Here is a 17,198-nt window from a genome sequence, read left to right on the forward strand (position 1 = left end):
ATATTGTATATTGCTGTTTTCCATGATAGCTTTTTGGTTTTGTTCTTGACTGTGTATGTTCTGGATCACTTTAGATCTCTGTGGCAGTCTAAAGACACAATTCTATTTGTATCACTTAAACCTTGTTTTATACACTTGATGGGTGCTTTATAGAGCCCTTTGGGTGTTAGTCCTCTAGCACTGAGGCACAGCTCAAATGAAATTGGAGCAATAATATTTCCTGGAATACAAAATCTTATGTTATGCTTCCCATGCACAAAACATGGACTTGAATATCGATATGAATTCCAGTATGAAGTTTTATATTCACATTTTGGGGGGAATGGTATCCTACAATACAAGTATTGTTCGTGAATCTGTAAAAACAAATCCAAAATTTTAAAATGCTGTAGTTCCATGACAGACTTGTGTACTTTTTTGAAATAAAACTGTTGGAGAAAACAGTAGTCTGTCTTTATTTTAAAGCAGCACTTACATGTGGCTTCAACTTTCTCTTTCTGTAACTGGAAGTGAACTAATAAATAGGCATGTGTATACCACACTGGAAATAATCATTTCTTGCTTTCCCCCCTCCCACCAATTTCTAAGTAAAAGGAAGTAAAACTTTTTATAGATATTTTAGAACATGCACTTAATACGGAAATTCTTACTGCAGATACACAGATGTAGTGATGAGTTGAAACATCTGGGCATCCTCAACAGGAATTCTGAAGAAAAAAAAAAAAAAAAAGCTGGAAAGGAATTTAATTTTTGCCCTGTTTTTATTTTGGGCAGAACCAAGTATTCCTGAATCTGATAATTTTTTAAAATTTTTAAAAATTCAAACAAGAAGGCTTTTATATTTAAAGCATTTTGACAAAATATTGTTTTTTATAATGTCAACCAACTAGCTTTTTTTTTTTTTATTATTCAAAAAAAGATGACTGGGGATACCTCCCACCCCTTGACCTTGCAAACAAATTGCTTTACTGTCTTTGTAATTTTCTCAAAGACAAATGCAAGTTCTTCAGTGTCATTTTGGGCACTTTATTTTCAGGAAACAAGGCCTGGCATAGGTTTGTATTAGTGGCATGTTTTGTATGTTAATACCATAATACCATTAGAGGACTAAATTGCTTGTGTTTGTTCTTAATGTATGCATATTTTCATATGATAATGCATACTTGTGCCATACCAGATGTGTTATTTCTTTGTGTATATCTAAAATCTTTTTAATGTATTTACAGAAGCATATGAAGTGTACTAGCAGAAAATATTTTTTTTATATTTCAGATTAAAATTTGTGCTTAAATACAAAAGGATACCTAATAAAAATGAAGGCTCATATTCTTATTTTATAGAACTCTAAGAAGGTGCAGAAAGATCTCTTAAATGTTAATTTCAAGACTTCTGTCCTTTCCTAATTTGGCAATTTTCTGTTAAATAGAACTTTCAAGCTGCAGCTTGAAAGTGTATTTAGAGACACGTGATTTTCAATCAGAGGAGTTGATGAATGTGGGAATTCCAACAAAGCAACTAGCACTTTGCTGGTAGTGTCATAAAAGAAGAGAGTATGCTCATCATGGAGTTCTACAAAACCTTTATTGTCCTCACACACATATTAGACAACACCTTGGATAAAGTATCTTAAAAGGTCTGTCTTGCTGTTTCTCTGCTGAATTTCTTAGACATCCTGTGTACTTTGAGCTTACTGTTTTACATTTTTCTCAGAGAGGCTCTATAATTATGCTGATAGTTAATAAATTATTAGACAGAAAACACTTAATGCTGGCTACTTAGCCTTGCTTTCATGTCTGTAAAATCCACAAAACAAAACCAAAACTATTTGTAAAGAAAATAGCTGATCAAGGAGTAAGAGTTGAATGAAATGAGCTATGAGTGTTGCCTACCTTTCCAAGTCTTAGCATATTTTAAAATTACTAAAACTACCTTTCACTTGAGGGGTAACTGTAGATGATTACCCAGTTCTGAGAGGAAATAAATGTTCTGAAAACATAAATTCTTTAAATGATCCCTATTGTTCTAAGGCAGTGTTAGCGCCACATTCCTATGTTGGTGTTCAGAGGACAAGTTTTCAGCTGTGTAGTACTGGCCAGGGTGCTTTGAAAAGCAAAGTTAATTCAGTGGCAGCAGCTACTAGTTGTTTTCTCTCTTTAGCGGATCAGCATATTCATTGAATTATTTATCAAGCTTGTACTGACTAGATGAAGGACACTTCTACCATAATATTCAGAAACATAAAAGTTTTGCAACTTTTACTAACCTTGCATTTACTAACCTTGTATGATGATAGGATTACTGGATGGTAGGAAGGAGCTGAGTATCTTTATAAAGAGTTTGAGTAGGTCAGTTACACAACTAGATTATGTAACAATTTTAAAACAGCAATATTAGAATAGACGTTAACATCTGAAAGCGCATCATTTTACCTTCAGTAATCTAATTTTTTCTTCAGGGTAAAACCTCTTGAGGCAGTATGCCCACTAGGAAACTCAGAGAGCTGTGTGATGCAATGACAGTTGTCCCACTTCTCAAGGCTGGAAGCCTTGGTTCTCTAAGTGGCAGGCAGGGTAAAAGTTGAGTGAAGCAGCTGAAGGGCATGTGACTTCTTTCCAGAAGTACTTTTCCAACTTATAAAATGGGGAAGGAAAAGTAGCAAGTCTGATCACCGTGTTGGGAATTTTGTAAAACATGATTTCTGGAAACACAAATTAACTGTCCAACTTGAAGCTTTTTACTGCTCTGGTTTCCAGCAGTGTCTCATTTGGTGGTTTTCAGACAATCTGTGGCACCTTTTTGTATTTGAGTTGTTTAATCAGTCAGTATATTTTCACTGCGTAAAAACACAGTGTCAGGTACTCTTCCTACCATAATTAATTTCTGCATGTGATGTCTCTGGTTATATTGTTACTAGTAATACTGTATAAAGAAGCAGCGAGAAATGGTAGGAGCTGCAGTAGACAAAAGTCTCCTGCACAGCCCACATGGTGCAAGTAATGAGAGCCCAGGTTTCCTGGTGCTCACCAAACATCTGTGGGGATGCAGTGATTGTTTGGGTTACGTTAGCAGAACTTGGTGTCAAAATTCAGAATGTGGTATCAAGGAACACTGTATCAGATGATAAAGAGCAATGAAAGTAACTTCATCTAGTACTGTTAGTATAATAGCTTCCAATTGTGTCAGTTTTGCCACTTACGTTCGTAGTGAATTGGGAAGAAACATCTGTCTTTTTGAGGGCAGTTAATGTTACACAAGTAAAGTAATATATAAGTGAGATTACTGACCCATACAGGAATCTGAAACTCCTTATTTCATATTGTTTGCTAACATCTTAATTGTAAAACAGCAGTCAGGATTAGTCAGATTTCACTGAAGTTAAAAACGTGTAGCAGAACTTCTGTTCTCAGTGTTCAAGGTCTCTGACTGCAACTGTCAGTAGCATCAACTTGCAGCATCTTGCTAGTCCTGTGAATGGGTAGTGTTTCTAAGAAACTGTTTTCTGGAGTGAAAATACTTGAGCTGTGCCATACTTAACGATAGGAGATTAAGATAAAATATTTACTTAAGATTTCCATTTACTAGTAGAATAGCTCAGGTGGGAGGGGAACTGATATCCTTAGACCAGAAATTAAGACAGCTGGTGATAAGACAACACTACTGAGTTGCTTGTGACTTCTGAATACGATGACAACTCTAGGGCACAGCTGGTGGTTTGTGGAACTTGTCAAAAAGCTTATGTTGTGGCTGCCAGCACTGTACTTTTTATCCCAATAAATAGAATGTCCTTTTATGTCACTTCCAATCCTATAACTGTCAAGAGCAGAAACAATTCGTCTAAGCTGTAAGAGCTGTAAAATATAAAATAAAGCTTGAAGTTGCTTTATTTAATATATCCTTCCCCATTCCTTCTGTCCTTTTAGTAGTACACTGACTTTTCTTGTATACCAACAGCTTCAAATTGACTATTTGTTGTTGACCTAATTTCGTCCTTGTATTCTATAGTGTGAAATTGTTTAGGAATTACAATGTCTTTCCCTTGCGTTAGACTTGAATATTGGTTCAAGTAACTTTGCATAACCTATTTAATTTAATTACCTTGTTATTATTATTTAAGGTGGAAAACTCACTGTGTTTAAAACACAACTTGAAAAAGGTGGTTGTCTCCCATACTGACTCTAGCCTACTTAGGGGGAAAAAAACAAAAATGTGGGTAAATGGATTGGTCTGAATTGAAACAAAGTAGTAAATTCTGTGTTTGAGAATGCTGATTGCCCTCTTGTGGCTGACCTGTAGGCAGCTTTAATTTTTTTCTGGCTGGCTAACGGCCACTCTACTGATGGTTGACTGTGGCTTACTAAGAAATGTTATGTTTTTCAACAGAAAGCAAAGTGACTCTTAAATACCAGAAAATTATTTTTTTCTTGTTTATTCAGGGAAATAATTTAGGTAAGAAAATGATTATTGTAATCTGCATCTATTATTTGCAGACACTTTATTTGTCTGCATAAGCTCTGGTAAAAAGCTGCAAATTGTACAGATATTAAAAAATGTACAGCTGAGGTATGAATATAGCTTTTGACAGTTTTGATGTAAAACACTATTCTTATGCTACCCTATTGCTAGGCTAGAAGTATAAACTCCTACATCCTTTTCTTAAAAAAAAAAAAAAAAAAAAAAAGCGTAACTGAAACCTGATTGACTAGTATGAGTTAGTAATTGAAATATCTGTTTTCACGAGACTGCTGTTAAGGTCACTGACAATGTTCCTTCATTTGCAGAGGTCCTCGCGGGGGGGGGAGGGGGAGGGAATGTCTCAGACATTTTAATTGCATCTGTAGGCTTTTCTCAGGGGCAAGATAGTAAAAACTGTGATCCCTTTTTTTTTTTTTTATTTAAAAAAAAGGCACAGTTCTTATCACAATAGAAAGATTGAAAGAGACTGAAGTCCTAAACATTAATTACATCTTAAAATTGACGTTACGTTTCTACTTCAAGTATTTTAGTTGTATTATTTAAATAAGATATACCAATATGATTTTTTTTTTTGTTAATAGTGCATGATTTAGGTGGGCAGGCAGGAGTTTCCAACAACCTGGTAAGATACTTTATTGCTAGATGAAAGAGCTGAAAGGAGTTTTAGAGCCTTTATGCTCAACAGTCCTATTTTGCATATCTTAGCATAATTTCCCTGCCCCCAGTTATACCTGGGCAAGCTAGGATTTTAATCAGCACTCTAAAAGGGGTATCCAACTGACAGTGGAAATTGGGTCATTACATTACACATGTGAATTTTGTCCTGACAATGTCCTGTGTCTGTGCCATCCGTATTAACTAGCTAACTTGCTGCTGGCTGTATGGTTTGTACACGGGGCGAAACTGCTGAAAATGCAAGGAACCTTAGGACATGCTTAATGCTTGACATGGCCAACAAAGGTGCTCTCACCTGCAGAAATAACAATAACAACAGATTTCCAAGGCAAGGAAGTCTGATTAATGAAGTAGAGGATTAGGGTTGAGGTCTTGGCTATGTCATGATTTAGCCACGTGATCATTATGTTTTCTTGTTTGAATACTGACAGCATCTCCATATTCCTCAGTTTGTTAAAATGAAGACAATTCTGTTGAGTTACTGGGACTTTATAACTAGACTTTCCAACTCACCACCTTATTTTTTTTAAAGCTCTCCTTAACCAGTCTTTTTAGTGGTTGTCAGCTGTCCATCTAATGTTTGTTTTCAATTTGAACTGTCAAATGAAACCTTCAAATGACCAGCACTTAAAGGTAGTTACCTTGGTCAGACCATCTGTAGTTGTCTGTCCCCTACCATTCGCTGTTAGTTAATTCTGTCCTAACAATAATTGCTCTTCCAGTACTTCTGGCACTACTTGGGTATTTCAGGATGTAGAGAAAAGAATGGTAGGTCAGATCTCATTAGGCAACTTATTAGGAGCGAAGGATCTCCCCAGACCCATTGCTAGTGCAAGGGGAAACACTTTTCCTCCAGGTGCATTGTCACAGAACCCAGGTTAGCTGCTTGCTTGGGATCACCTTCACGGGAAGCATGCCTCCCTCTCGTTCCCCTGAACTGCATTTAGGAGAGAGTAGTCACGTAGGCCAGTGTCCCTCATTAGTCATCCAGGCCACTTGACGCTCCCTTCCTACCCTTCTCTTCTGCTGCTCACTTATGAGTGTAATGAAAGGTATCCTCAAAATAAGGTAGTTCATCCTATTTATTTTGAAAATACAGAGTCAAGATATACTGAGTACTTCTCTTTATTGTTATTGATGTTGTAGGCATCTAGACAGGTATGCTTACGCTGCCAGGCTGTGGTACGTGAAGAGGGAAGTAGAGCTTCTTGTCATCATTGGCCCTGTCAGTGATGAATTACTCCTTGGGTTTGCCTTTCTATACATCTTTACTTTACCTACCCACTTGCTTTACTTTACCCCCTTGCACTGACATCTGACTTTCCACTTTCTTTCTGTTGCATGCTACCTGTCTATTTCTGATTGCTGGATTTTTTCACCATTGGAGCAGGATGGATTTTAGACAGTTTTCCCCTTTTCTGTATGTTGCTATTGAACAAGCTTTTGTAGATGATCATAATTTTTATTGTTCCTTTCTATCATAGTTTCTGTTCCTAACCAGTTTCACCTGTTTTGTACCGTTTTAGGTACTAGGTACTGTAAACTAAATATACGTAGTATCTTAGACTGTCACCTGTTTACTCAGGTTAAACATAAAGCTATGATCCCAGGTACCTGAGCAGACAGCAGTTTCTCATTAATTAATATTTGTCTTATGAGATCCAAAAGAGTTACCACATTTTTTTGGTGTGAGAAAGAGAGATTTACTCAAATGAGAAGGAGAAGAAAACAAAGACTGAAAATATCAGGACAGTGCGGGAAACAGAAAACAGATTACATTGTATTTGTTCACATTGTCTTTCCAGCTCTTTTAAGCATCTGATTGTTTTTTAAACATTTGCTTTCCCAAACAACTGGGTGATCAAAAGCTATCGGCCTGTTCCATCTGGTCTCTGTGCTCCACACAGAAGACATTTTTTTCATAAGTAGGCTATGTTAATTGTCTCTAGACTCATTCATGAAAAGGCATGAACAGGACAGAACAGGCTTGATGGAGAGCCCTCCTTGAGTAAGCTCCTACTTGTGTGCCTGTTTTATCCTTCAGAATAGATAGATTTATAAACTTTTTGGCACGTAAGATCTGTTTCTTCAGGCTTTTGCAATAGCATGAGATAAGATGAACTGTGGGGGGAGCAGTATAACTTTTTTAGAAGGATTATGTTTACTAATTATTAACTAGGTATGTTTGAGAGCTGTTGATGAAAAATGTCAGGAGTGCTGTGTTAACTGCAAAGATAGGAAAACAGATTGAAAGGACACTTCTTGCCTCAGTGTACAATTCGAATTAATAGGCCTCTTACAGAGTATCAATTAATTTTATCAATGGCAGTGTTCTTGTTCCTGTGGTACTAGAGTTGAGGATAGATACATTAAGTTAGGGTGAAAATGAGTTCCAGGAGAAAAAAACAAAAAAATGTTGCTAAAATCTTTGCAAATGGAGAGAATAATAGATATATGATAATGAAAACCAAGTTTGTGACACTACTGCATGTTGTTATCCCTTAAAAGAATAACTTTAGAAAACATATAAACAATAAACAGAATAAGTTGCTGAACGTATCAGCAAATGTGGTGATTTAGTGCCAAGCAGTACTTGGCACTGCTTTGAATTATGCTTCCAAGCAAGATTTGTGAAGGTGCTCAATTATTTTCACTATCATGTGCGGCTGGAAGATTTTATTCGAAGTGTAATTCTAGTTGAAATGTGACAGCTTGCAAAGAAGAATGTGAGTTGTTACAGAGATAACCTGAGTTAGTTTTTCAATTAATGGTCTTACAGATGAGTTGCCATGGAGTTAAGGCATGTTTTAAATATCTGTCAGTACTGGGACAGCAATACAGAAACCCTTAATAGGCTGAAATGGAGTAAGAAAATGGGATTTTTCCAGTAAATGCACTATATACATACGCATTTGTGGATTGTTAATTAAGAAGATTTGTTTTGTGTTAGAGTATCCAGTTTTGAAAATGAATATTGGTGACTGTCAGCAAGGTTTGAGTATTAACAATGTAGAAAAAATAGCTTTGTGGCACAGAGTGGTAGCAAAAATGCTTAGTTATCATATTTCTTAGAATATCAATCTAGAATATTAGGTGAAAGTATACAGACCTAGTAAAGAACAGTAACTGGAACAATTTTTTAATTAAGTATGTTTTATTAAGTATGGGTGAGTCATTGGGTACTTTGAAAAGCCTGTTTGAGTGCTTAGAGTGCTAAGCAAAAATGTGTGGTTCTTTGGTAATTCAGTCACTGGTATGAAACAGAAAACTACCATCTAAGCAAACTTTCACAGAAACTTTGCAAGTTGACTGTAGTGGGTGTATGCTGGGAAATCCATGCAAATTTTCAATAACCTAGGTGAAGATACTAGAAAACTTATGATGAAGTTAAAATTACATGATTTACTGGATGGCATGGAGAGCAATTCTGTTAGCTGCAGCCAACTGCATTGACTTGAGTGGGAGTTAAAGCATGTTTTAGGTGAAATACCAAATAATTTCTGTTCAAATTAACTAATAAATCAAATTAGCTTGCTACGCTGCTGCACTGGTTTTATGTAAGACACTGGTATGAACTCTAATTGGAATGACCATCATTTGGATGATTATCTGAATCATACATTTAATTACTGTATGTTAAAGTGTCTGGCCCCTCTTTAATATAGATTAATTATATTCTTTTTTTTTTTTTTTATAGTATGGCATCGCACACAAGATTGGTGACATAACAGTGGTATAAACATGAAGAAACAGGCATCATTTTTTGCATGAATTTCAAGTACGGTGAAACTGAAGTGCTTCATGATGAAGTGCTTCATGATGAAGTGCTTTTTTTTTTTTTTTAACTTAATCTCACTTTAGATTCAAGATTGTAAAGTAGACTGTATTTAGTTTTGTAAGTACCAAATTTGCTTTTATATATTTTTAATACAAAGTTTACAAAGTGACTACCATCATTTTCTTGCTAGTTTTGTATTTTAAAAAGAATGCACAATCACTCCCCTTTGCTCCACCACCACATAGATTCAAAAATTCATCAAGTTAACAAAATCAACTCAGGTGGTAGAAATACAGCCTTAAGCAGTGGGGCATTGAAAGAGATTTTAATCTTTAATAGAATAGTTTTGTTTTTTCCCTAGCTTTCTGTTCAGCTGATGTGATAGGAAGTATATCATCTATTCAGTACTGTAGTGCTACTACAGTATCACTGTAATGAGGACTTGCAACCTGTCTTTGAAATGTATTTTAAGATTGTATATGTTTTATAACAATAAAATGTATTTGAATGCTACAGTTAATGCATGCTTCAGCATAATCTGTTAATGCAGATGTTGTGGTAATTCATGTCTGTACACTGTCTCATTGTTTCTGTTCCTCAACTTTTACCCTGCAGAAAACTGGAGGAAGGAAGAATGCACTCTTTAAACCAAGCTAGGTACATAGTCTTTTGTCTTCTGTGACATGAGACTTTGAGTACTGATTAAAACTGTGAGTTCATAATAAAAACATTAGTCTACCTAACCATGTAAGGATGAAATCACTATAGACTGTGGATCAGAGGTTTTAATAATTCACTTTATTCTTTGTTTTATTTTAAAGTTGTGGCTAAGATGAAACTGGTGGGAGCCAGTACCCCACCGATATGTGGGCAGTTTTTAAAGTGGTCATTTGGTTATTGTCACAGTCCCCATAAATCAGAGCAACTTAAAGACACTACATCTTTCTTTGCTCTTGAGAAATGCTGAGTGTATGTGTGCATGCTTTTTTGTTTGTTTTTGTTTTACTATTATAATATGTAGTTACTAATTTAAAACTTAATCCAGTGGTATCTGCTATACTGTACTCGAAAGGCAACCATATACTTCATTGGTGATACCGGTGCTTATAATGCTGAAAAGTATGCTACTTACTCAATTAATTTTGCTTCAGTTTTTGAAAGGAACACAGCTAATTGTATTATAAACTCAAACTGAGATGCTTCTGACCAAAAAAAATCATAAATTTGTTTCTGTCACTGCACATAGAAGTAAAATAAATTAAGAAAACGGTTAAAGAAAAAAAAAAAGGAAAGAGTTTCTAAATGTCACAGTTGCTTAAGTAGCCAAATTTTTTGAAGTAATTTCAAATTTGATTTAATTTCAATATTATAATTGCAGAAAAAGATACTTTGCCTTTAAGAAATACTTATTTTTATGCCAAAACATTGCATTACTCATCTCTCCCTTGACTCTGTGCTGCCTAAACTTGTCTGTGAGCAAATCTGGCAAGTAATTAATCAGGGTAAAATTCCACTGGGAAAGTTACTTGGTCAAGAAGCACCAGTTGCCTGTTTGGTTCCATAAGACTGTCACATAAGACAGTAATTTATAAATAAAACTTTTTTCACTACAGTTTGCTTCAATTAAGATGAAGAGATATTCCCTTCCACCCCCACCTGCCTACACACCCCATCATCTAAGTGATTAACTGCTAGTGTTTTAGGAAAGGGGAGAAACACAGGAATTACTGTGCAAGCTTATAGTGTCAGCTAGTTGGTTAAAAATTAGTTTTGTAAAAAGAACGTGAGAAAAGTCTGAAACTTCATGCACCTAAATATGTCCATGGAGTGAAAGGAACCATTTTTGTACTCAAATTCCTGCCTAAACAGTCTTTCAATATATTTTGAGTAAAGAAAAATATCTGTTGCTCTTGAAGTTAAATGTGTGATGTGTTTGTTTTCTTCAAGTAAGCTAGTAGCTGCAGAACTACTTTGTCATGTCTAATCCACGTGACAGTACAGCTTTTCTTACTAGCGTTCCAGATACCAACACAGAGTCTTTTGCAAGGTACTGAATGTTGACTATTTAGTCCAGAAGTCTACCTCAGTGAGATGGCCAAGTAAATGTTAATTTTGTTACAGTGGTGTAAATGTGGTACAAATTTGAAAGCCTGCCTGATATTATATAGACAGGTTGAAGATTGAGACTAACTCTGTCTGCATGCTGCCATTGTGTTCATGCTTAGAAGGTAAAATAATGAAGCCTGGAGATCATGCCTGGATAGATTACTGTGACCTGGTGGCTGTTTATGAATTATATATGTCAGTAGGCATTTTTACTTGGATATGGTTCAAGTCTTTTATCTTTGTATCTAGCATGCAGACTGGCTTACCTGGTCAAAGGGTGGAGGAAACACCCTGTAAGCACCCTAGCTCTTGTGCCAAGAGATCTTCTTGCCAGGGCTTGCTTTTCACAAGAAAGTTCAAGCAGTGCTTATTTGGTAACTGAGCTCTTGTCCACACCCAAAAATCTCTGTCTTTCTCTTTCATATGCAAGCTAGCTGACCTGGACAATTGGACAAAGCCTAAGAGCTGCCTATACTCAGCAGCCTGCAAAACTTGCAATGCTTTCCCACTATCCCTGCATAATATGCAGGTCTATCAAATGTGAATTCTTGAATCAAGCTGTTACTGTACTCTATTTAGTTCAGTATAATTTTTCCAACAGCCATTCTAATTATACACATCTGAAAAATAGCACTGTGCTCATCCATTTTAACACTTGCTGGCATCTTCTCCACAGTTACCAAGCGTTCTAGTCATGCAGACCTTTAGGTTTGATGTGTGCTTTGGAAATCATATGTTGCAATTTAAGACCAAAGTTGGTTATGTGGGTTCAGACTGCCTGGGTGTTACACCATCTGGAGTCTGAAGCAAGCCAGATCCTTCACCAAATGAACTTTCCTGTGGTCTAGGGGCTGATCCAGATTCAGACTTTGCCCTACAGGCAATATGGCTGCAACAGGCTCAGAAATGGGAATGAGCTATGCCACCACAAGGCAATTTCACATTGCCATGACTCTATCCAGGCCTGAACTTATAGCATTGTAATTATTTCCATAAAAATTAGAAACCTCAGACTGTAACTCTAGCATATGCTTTTTAAACAGCAGAACTCGGTATGCTAGAGGCTGAATTGGCCCAGTCCTTCTTGCTCTTGGCTTTTCGTTTCTGGCCTTGGGCTATATCTTATCTTTTGTCAGCATAAGCATTGGTGCAGCTGCTGTGAGCCACATCAGAGACATGATTTAGTTTAAAATTACTTACATATAGCGTAGTTTAGTTTTAACTCAGATATGTTCATCATTTCAGTTCACCAGACAGCTGCACCAATATTTGTGCTGACAAAAGGGGAAGAGAAGGAGACAGTGTGAAAGTGGAAACAGGGATCAAAGTACAAGAGAAAGGTGGGACAGCTTATTTCAGCAGCAATGCTAAAAGTGCTCTGAGCGGGGAGTTGGACTAGATGTACTCCAGAGATGCTGTCCAGCTTCAACTATTCTGTGATTCTGTGGAATAGACACACATACCCAAATTCTCCCTGCATCAAAAATGGTGATTTTTAGCAGCCATGTAAATCTGAAGATGCTTGAAGGCTATAGTTACCTCTGCTTCCAACTGGTGGTTCCAGGCACCCTTAGTCCTCCTGGCCCGCTCAGAAACCAGCTGGTCTGAATGGGATGCAGGTTGTGTTGTATTGCACATGCACCCCGTGGGCTACCACACATATGAACCAGTCTATATGAATCCAGTGTGTTGTCAGGACATCCCGGCCCAGCCAGTGTTGGGACTAAACATGTCAGCAGAAGTTGCCACTTTTAATACTTAAAGGAGATGGCTGTTGATAATGCTGATGTTGTCCTCAATTATGAGCTTGCAAAAATGTATGCAGTTATTTTTTGTGACTGCAAAGTAATTCCAAGTCTCTCCCTAAGGCATCTGATGAAATAGATTCACTTGGGCAAATCACCGTTATCTTCAAGGGCAGTGTAGCTAGGTCACTGGTAGTGCAGTTCTCTGTGCAAACGATGTCTGCTGTTGTTTACAAGAAAAAAGGCTCAAGTTCAAGTGGAGAGGAATAATTTACTTCAAACTCAACTTCAGTAACGTGGAAGGTGAAGAGAGAAACCATTAAAAGAAAAACCAGTATCTTTCTCTACAATGTGGTGTATCATCCAAATACTGCTTGCTTTAATCCGTATATGCAAGGCCCAGTTTATAAAATTTAAGCACAGATATTAAGACTCTAATGTGGTTCATTCTAGTTCATTTGTATTCCTCTTATGACTCTCATTGTATATAGGAAAATGTAATATGTTAAGAATTGCAAGTGATTTATTTTGAACTGTTTGCTTATATAATGCAGGATGCTTTAACGTTCAGGAAGCAGCAAGGCATGAGCAGGAGCCTGAGCTGATACTGAATATGTCAAAGTGCTTACAACACACTGTATGTACTCTGTTCTGCATAAGCAATTCCCTGGTTCCAAAGTAAATTGCATTAATTAAAATTATCACAACAGAAACTCTGAAAGTTTTGCTTGATAGAGAAATTATAATGGAATTACTGCCTTCTGTGTTAACACTGTCTCATGCTGCTTTTTTACCATGTCTGAGTGTCTAAATTGTCAATACCAGGTCTCTGTCCTCACAATCTAGCTGTCATTAATGCAACAGGAATGTGCTGTCCTTGCAGAAAAATCCCTGTTCCCTTCACACCTGTCTTTCTCAGTTTTTAACTTTTTCTATGTAGCTCTCTCTATTATCAGAAAACAAACTTTTTTGGAGGTTCTGATAGTCCTACTCTTCAGGTTAATGGAAAAGGAGGTGGTAAATTTAATATATCTCTGATCAAATCATGCTTTAACATGGAAACGAAGTGCATGAAACCCTTGCAGAACTGTTTGATGAATGCTGTATCTGAGTTGCTGAAACTGGGAAATAGAGTACTAACACAATAAGGCGTGTCCTGTGACAGGCAGAAGAGTTTCACACTTTCAAATCCAAATTTTGATATAGATATTACAACTTAAATGGGGAATCTCTGCATAGAGCTGCAGAGTAAGGCCAACTGTTATTTGACTTATAATACTATTTTTATTCATAAAATGCAGTGTACAGACATAAATTGTTGTCTTATTGTATTATGCTAAAAAGACAGATTTGGGCTTGTCAGTGGATTGCCTGAAGCAAGAAAATGTATGGAAGAACATAAACAATACATTGTATGCTGATATTGGTGGTGGTTTTTCTTCCTTTGTGTGCTCTGAATGTGTTTGCTTGACATTGCGCTGTCATGCAGAAGAATAAGGATTAGATTTGTCCTTCTGTGAGATGATTCATGTACAGAGAATGTGCATATTCAGAAAGAGAGAGATTTCAAGAGTGAATCACTGGAGAGAAGCTGTTGATAGAAATCAATAATAAACTGATAGCTGAGCAGGGAAAAGTGGATTTAATAAAAAGAATTTAACCTAAGAAATTTGAATCAAGCCTTTATGGTTGCTTCTCTGATAATTTCTGTTAAAACTTCTTCATTCTTTTTAAAAATATATTTTGTAGGTGTACAATTTATTCTTTGATTATATGTAAATGTATATTTATATTACATGTTATTTTATATGTATGCATACATATATAAAACAAATAAGCATCCCCTAAAGTGATTTTCCAGTTTTATTATATGATTTTGCTTTAGTACAATTTAAAAGCTTACATAATATTAGAATAGGGCTAGATATTTAAACAGCAACTGGATGTCAAACTGTTATTTCCTTTATGTAAATATATGTAACATTTTTATTTCAATAACATTTAGCCAAATTAGTGTTTCCCGATATTGATATTATTCATGCTTTCCCAGAGATGTTAACATAACCTTGTAATTGGCATAAATTCTATCCAGCAATGAGCACTGTAGGAAATGCATTTTATATTTGTTCCTTGTTACATCTTTTTAAGGCAAAGTGGAAATTCATAAGATATAACAAGCTTTGCATTTCGGTTTGGCTGATTTTCTTTCTGTACAACTAAATTATTCTGAAGTGAAAAGGAACATCAAGCTTAACATATTTCTCAGTAGAAAGCCTTCTCTGAAAGATTCTCATTTAGATAGATGTGCCTAATTTTCAAATACAATGCTATGTTAATCTTAAACAGACACTTTCAGAAAATCTGCATTTGCACTCTCTCCTTGGGAAAAATAAAAAAGAAAAAAAAAATGCAGTAAATAAACAGAAATCTAGAAACAGTTATTCTGCACAGATTTCAGCTCTCATCTTCATTGTGAGCCACCCAGGCATGACTATATGGTTCTGGTACACAAGCCCTGAAAAGTAGGCTTTACAAAGCAAAACCATAAATAAGACTGTTGTTGTCTTCAGCTTGTCAGTTTGACTTCTATCTAAGCAGATAAAAGGCAAGTGCTAATGCCACTGGAAGCCTGCTTGGCAGAAGCAAACCTCGTACAGTTTTCCTCTCATTTTGGTTCCTGCTGGCCAGGTAACCTCATTAGAGAGGCACCTTCCTCCAGCCACTGCAGATCCCTTGATGTGACTGCTGGTTGCTGTTCTGGGTCATCAATCAGAGAGGAGAAAGTTACGAGATGGGAGATGCAGTAGATTTTAGTGAAATTAACTCTTAAGTAACTCATCAGGACTTAAATTATAACACTGCAGGAGTAAATGTTGGCCACTACTCCAAAAATAAAATACCAAAAGACTAAAAAAGAGCTCTCTCCTTCCTCCCAAATTATCCTATCAACACTGTCAGCAGAATTTATCTTTTAACGGATTTGATTTTTTTTAGCTGGGATATTGAATGTCATGCACAGGCAGTGACACACAGTGACATGCAGTGCAAACGCCACCAGCACCTCTCACAGGGAGAAGGAGACCAACAAAGAATGGAGATGCTTGTTTGGGTCACGTAGCTTTCAGGTGTGTGATTCTTTGTTACGAAACAAAGCCCCTCGCTACAAGAAGGACATCGAGGTGCTTGAAAGAGTCCAGAGAAGGGTGACCAAGCTGGTGAGGGGCCTGGAGAACAAGTTCTACGAGGAGCGGCTGAGGGAGCTGGGCTTGTTCAGCCTGGAGAAGAGGAGGCTCAGGGGCGACCTTATCGCTCTCTACAGGTACCTCAAGGGAGGCTGTAGCGAGGTGGGGGTTGGTCTGTTTTCCCACATGCCTGGTGACAGGACGAGGGGGAATGGGCTTAAGTTGCGCCAGGGGAGTTTTAGGTTGGATCTTAGGAAGAACTTCTTTACCAAAAGGGTTGTTAGACATTGGAACAGGCTGCCCAGGGAAGTGGTGGAGTCACCATCCCTGGAAGTCTTTAAAAGACGTTTAGATGTAGAGCCTAGGGATATGGTTTAGTGGGGACTGTTAGTGTTAGGTCAGAAGTTGGACTCGATGATCTTGACGTCTCTTCCAACCCAGAAATTCTCTGTGATTCTGTGAAACAAAGCACGTATGGCTGTTTTTCTCAGAGATATGAACTGATCTCTTGACTAGGACCACTTGTTAGCCTCTTGCACATTTGGATAAAGCTGCTACTGAGAAGTCAATAGCCTGTCAAAGAGGTTTACTTAATGCCAGTTTGTAGAAACTGCTGCATGGTACCTGCTGTTTGCATCTCTGTAACCTTTCATCTTAGCCAGCAGTTTCCAGAGGCTCTGTCACCCTTTTTTTTCTGTTATTGTGCTTGTGTTGTTTTCATGCCCTTGTTCCTGCAAACCTGTTGTTACATCAGGTTTTCATGGAAAACAACTACCCCTGGTGTGGCAGTCGCCTGTCTTGCCCCCCTTTTTGCCTTACCTCTTCTCTTGTGGTTGTTAGTTTTTTATTAGTGAAGAACAAATATGGTGCACAATAACATAGATAAGTCATTTAAATTCTCAATAAATATTTTCCAATAAGGATATTTTTCATATCCAAATAATACACAGAGAAGCTTCACAACTAATGTGCTATATTTGCACCCAATTACCATATACCAATCAGTGCTAAGAACATCTTAAATGGGAGCAATCAGTAGGAAATTTGAGGAGGTCCTAAACAAAAAGTATATAACACCAAAGGAAAAACATGGCCAAAAATGATTGTCATCCCCATCACTTTCATTATTGCCAACTACTGCACTGCAGGGAGCCATGGAAGCCTGTTGGACTCTGTTGCTGTTCTTCCCCTTCCTTCTTGTTAAGTTCCTGTCTCTGTCCCATTTTATTTATTTATTTA

At 36.9% G+C, this 17,198-nt stretch overlaps 1 protein-coding gene across 1 annotated transcript in view; it reads left to right on the forward strand.

Annotated features, from left to right (window-relative positions):
- The window catches only part of CXADR (CXADR cell adhesion molecule), a 33,630-nt gene extending 24,189 nt beyond the window's left edge, over positions 1–9,441 (forward strand). Inside the window, exon 8 of the mRNA XM_084505504.1 lies at positions 8,846–9,441. Coding sequence (XP_084361630.1) covers positions 8,846–8,887 — 42 coding nt within the window. The 3' untranslated portion in view covers positions 8,888–9,441. The remainder of the gene's footprint in view (positions 1–8,845) is intronic.
- The last annotated feature ends 7,757 nt before the right edge of the window (positions 9,442–17,198 follow it).

Source organism: Aythya ferina (genome assembly GCF_964211825.1).
Source record: "Aythya ferina genome assembly, chromosome: 1".
Lineage (NCBI taxonomy): Eukaryota > Metazoa > Chordata > Aves > Anseriformes > Anatidae > Aythya > Aythya ferina.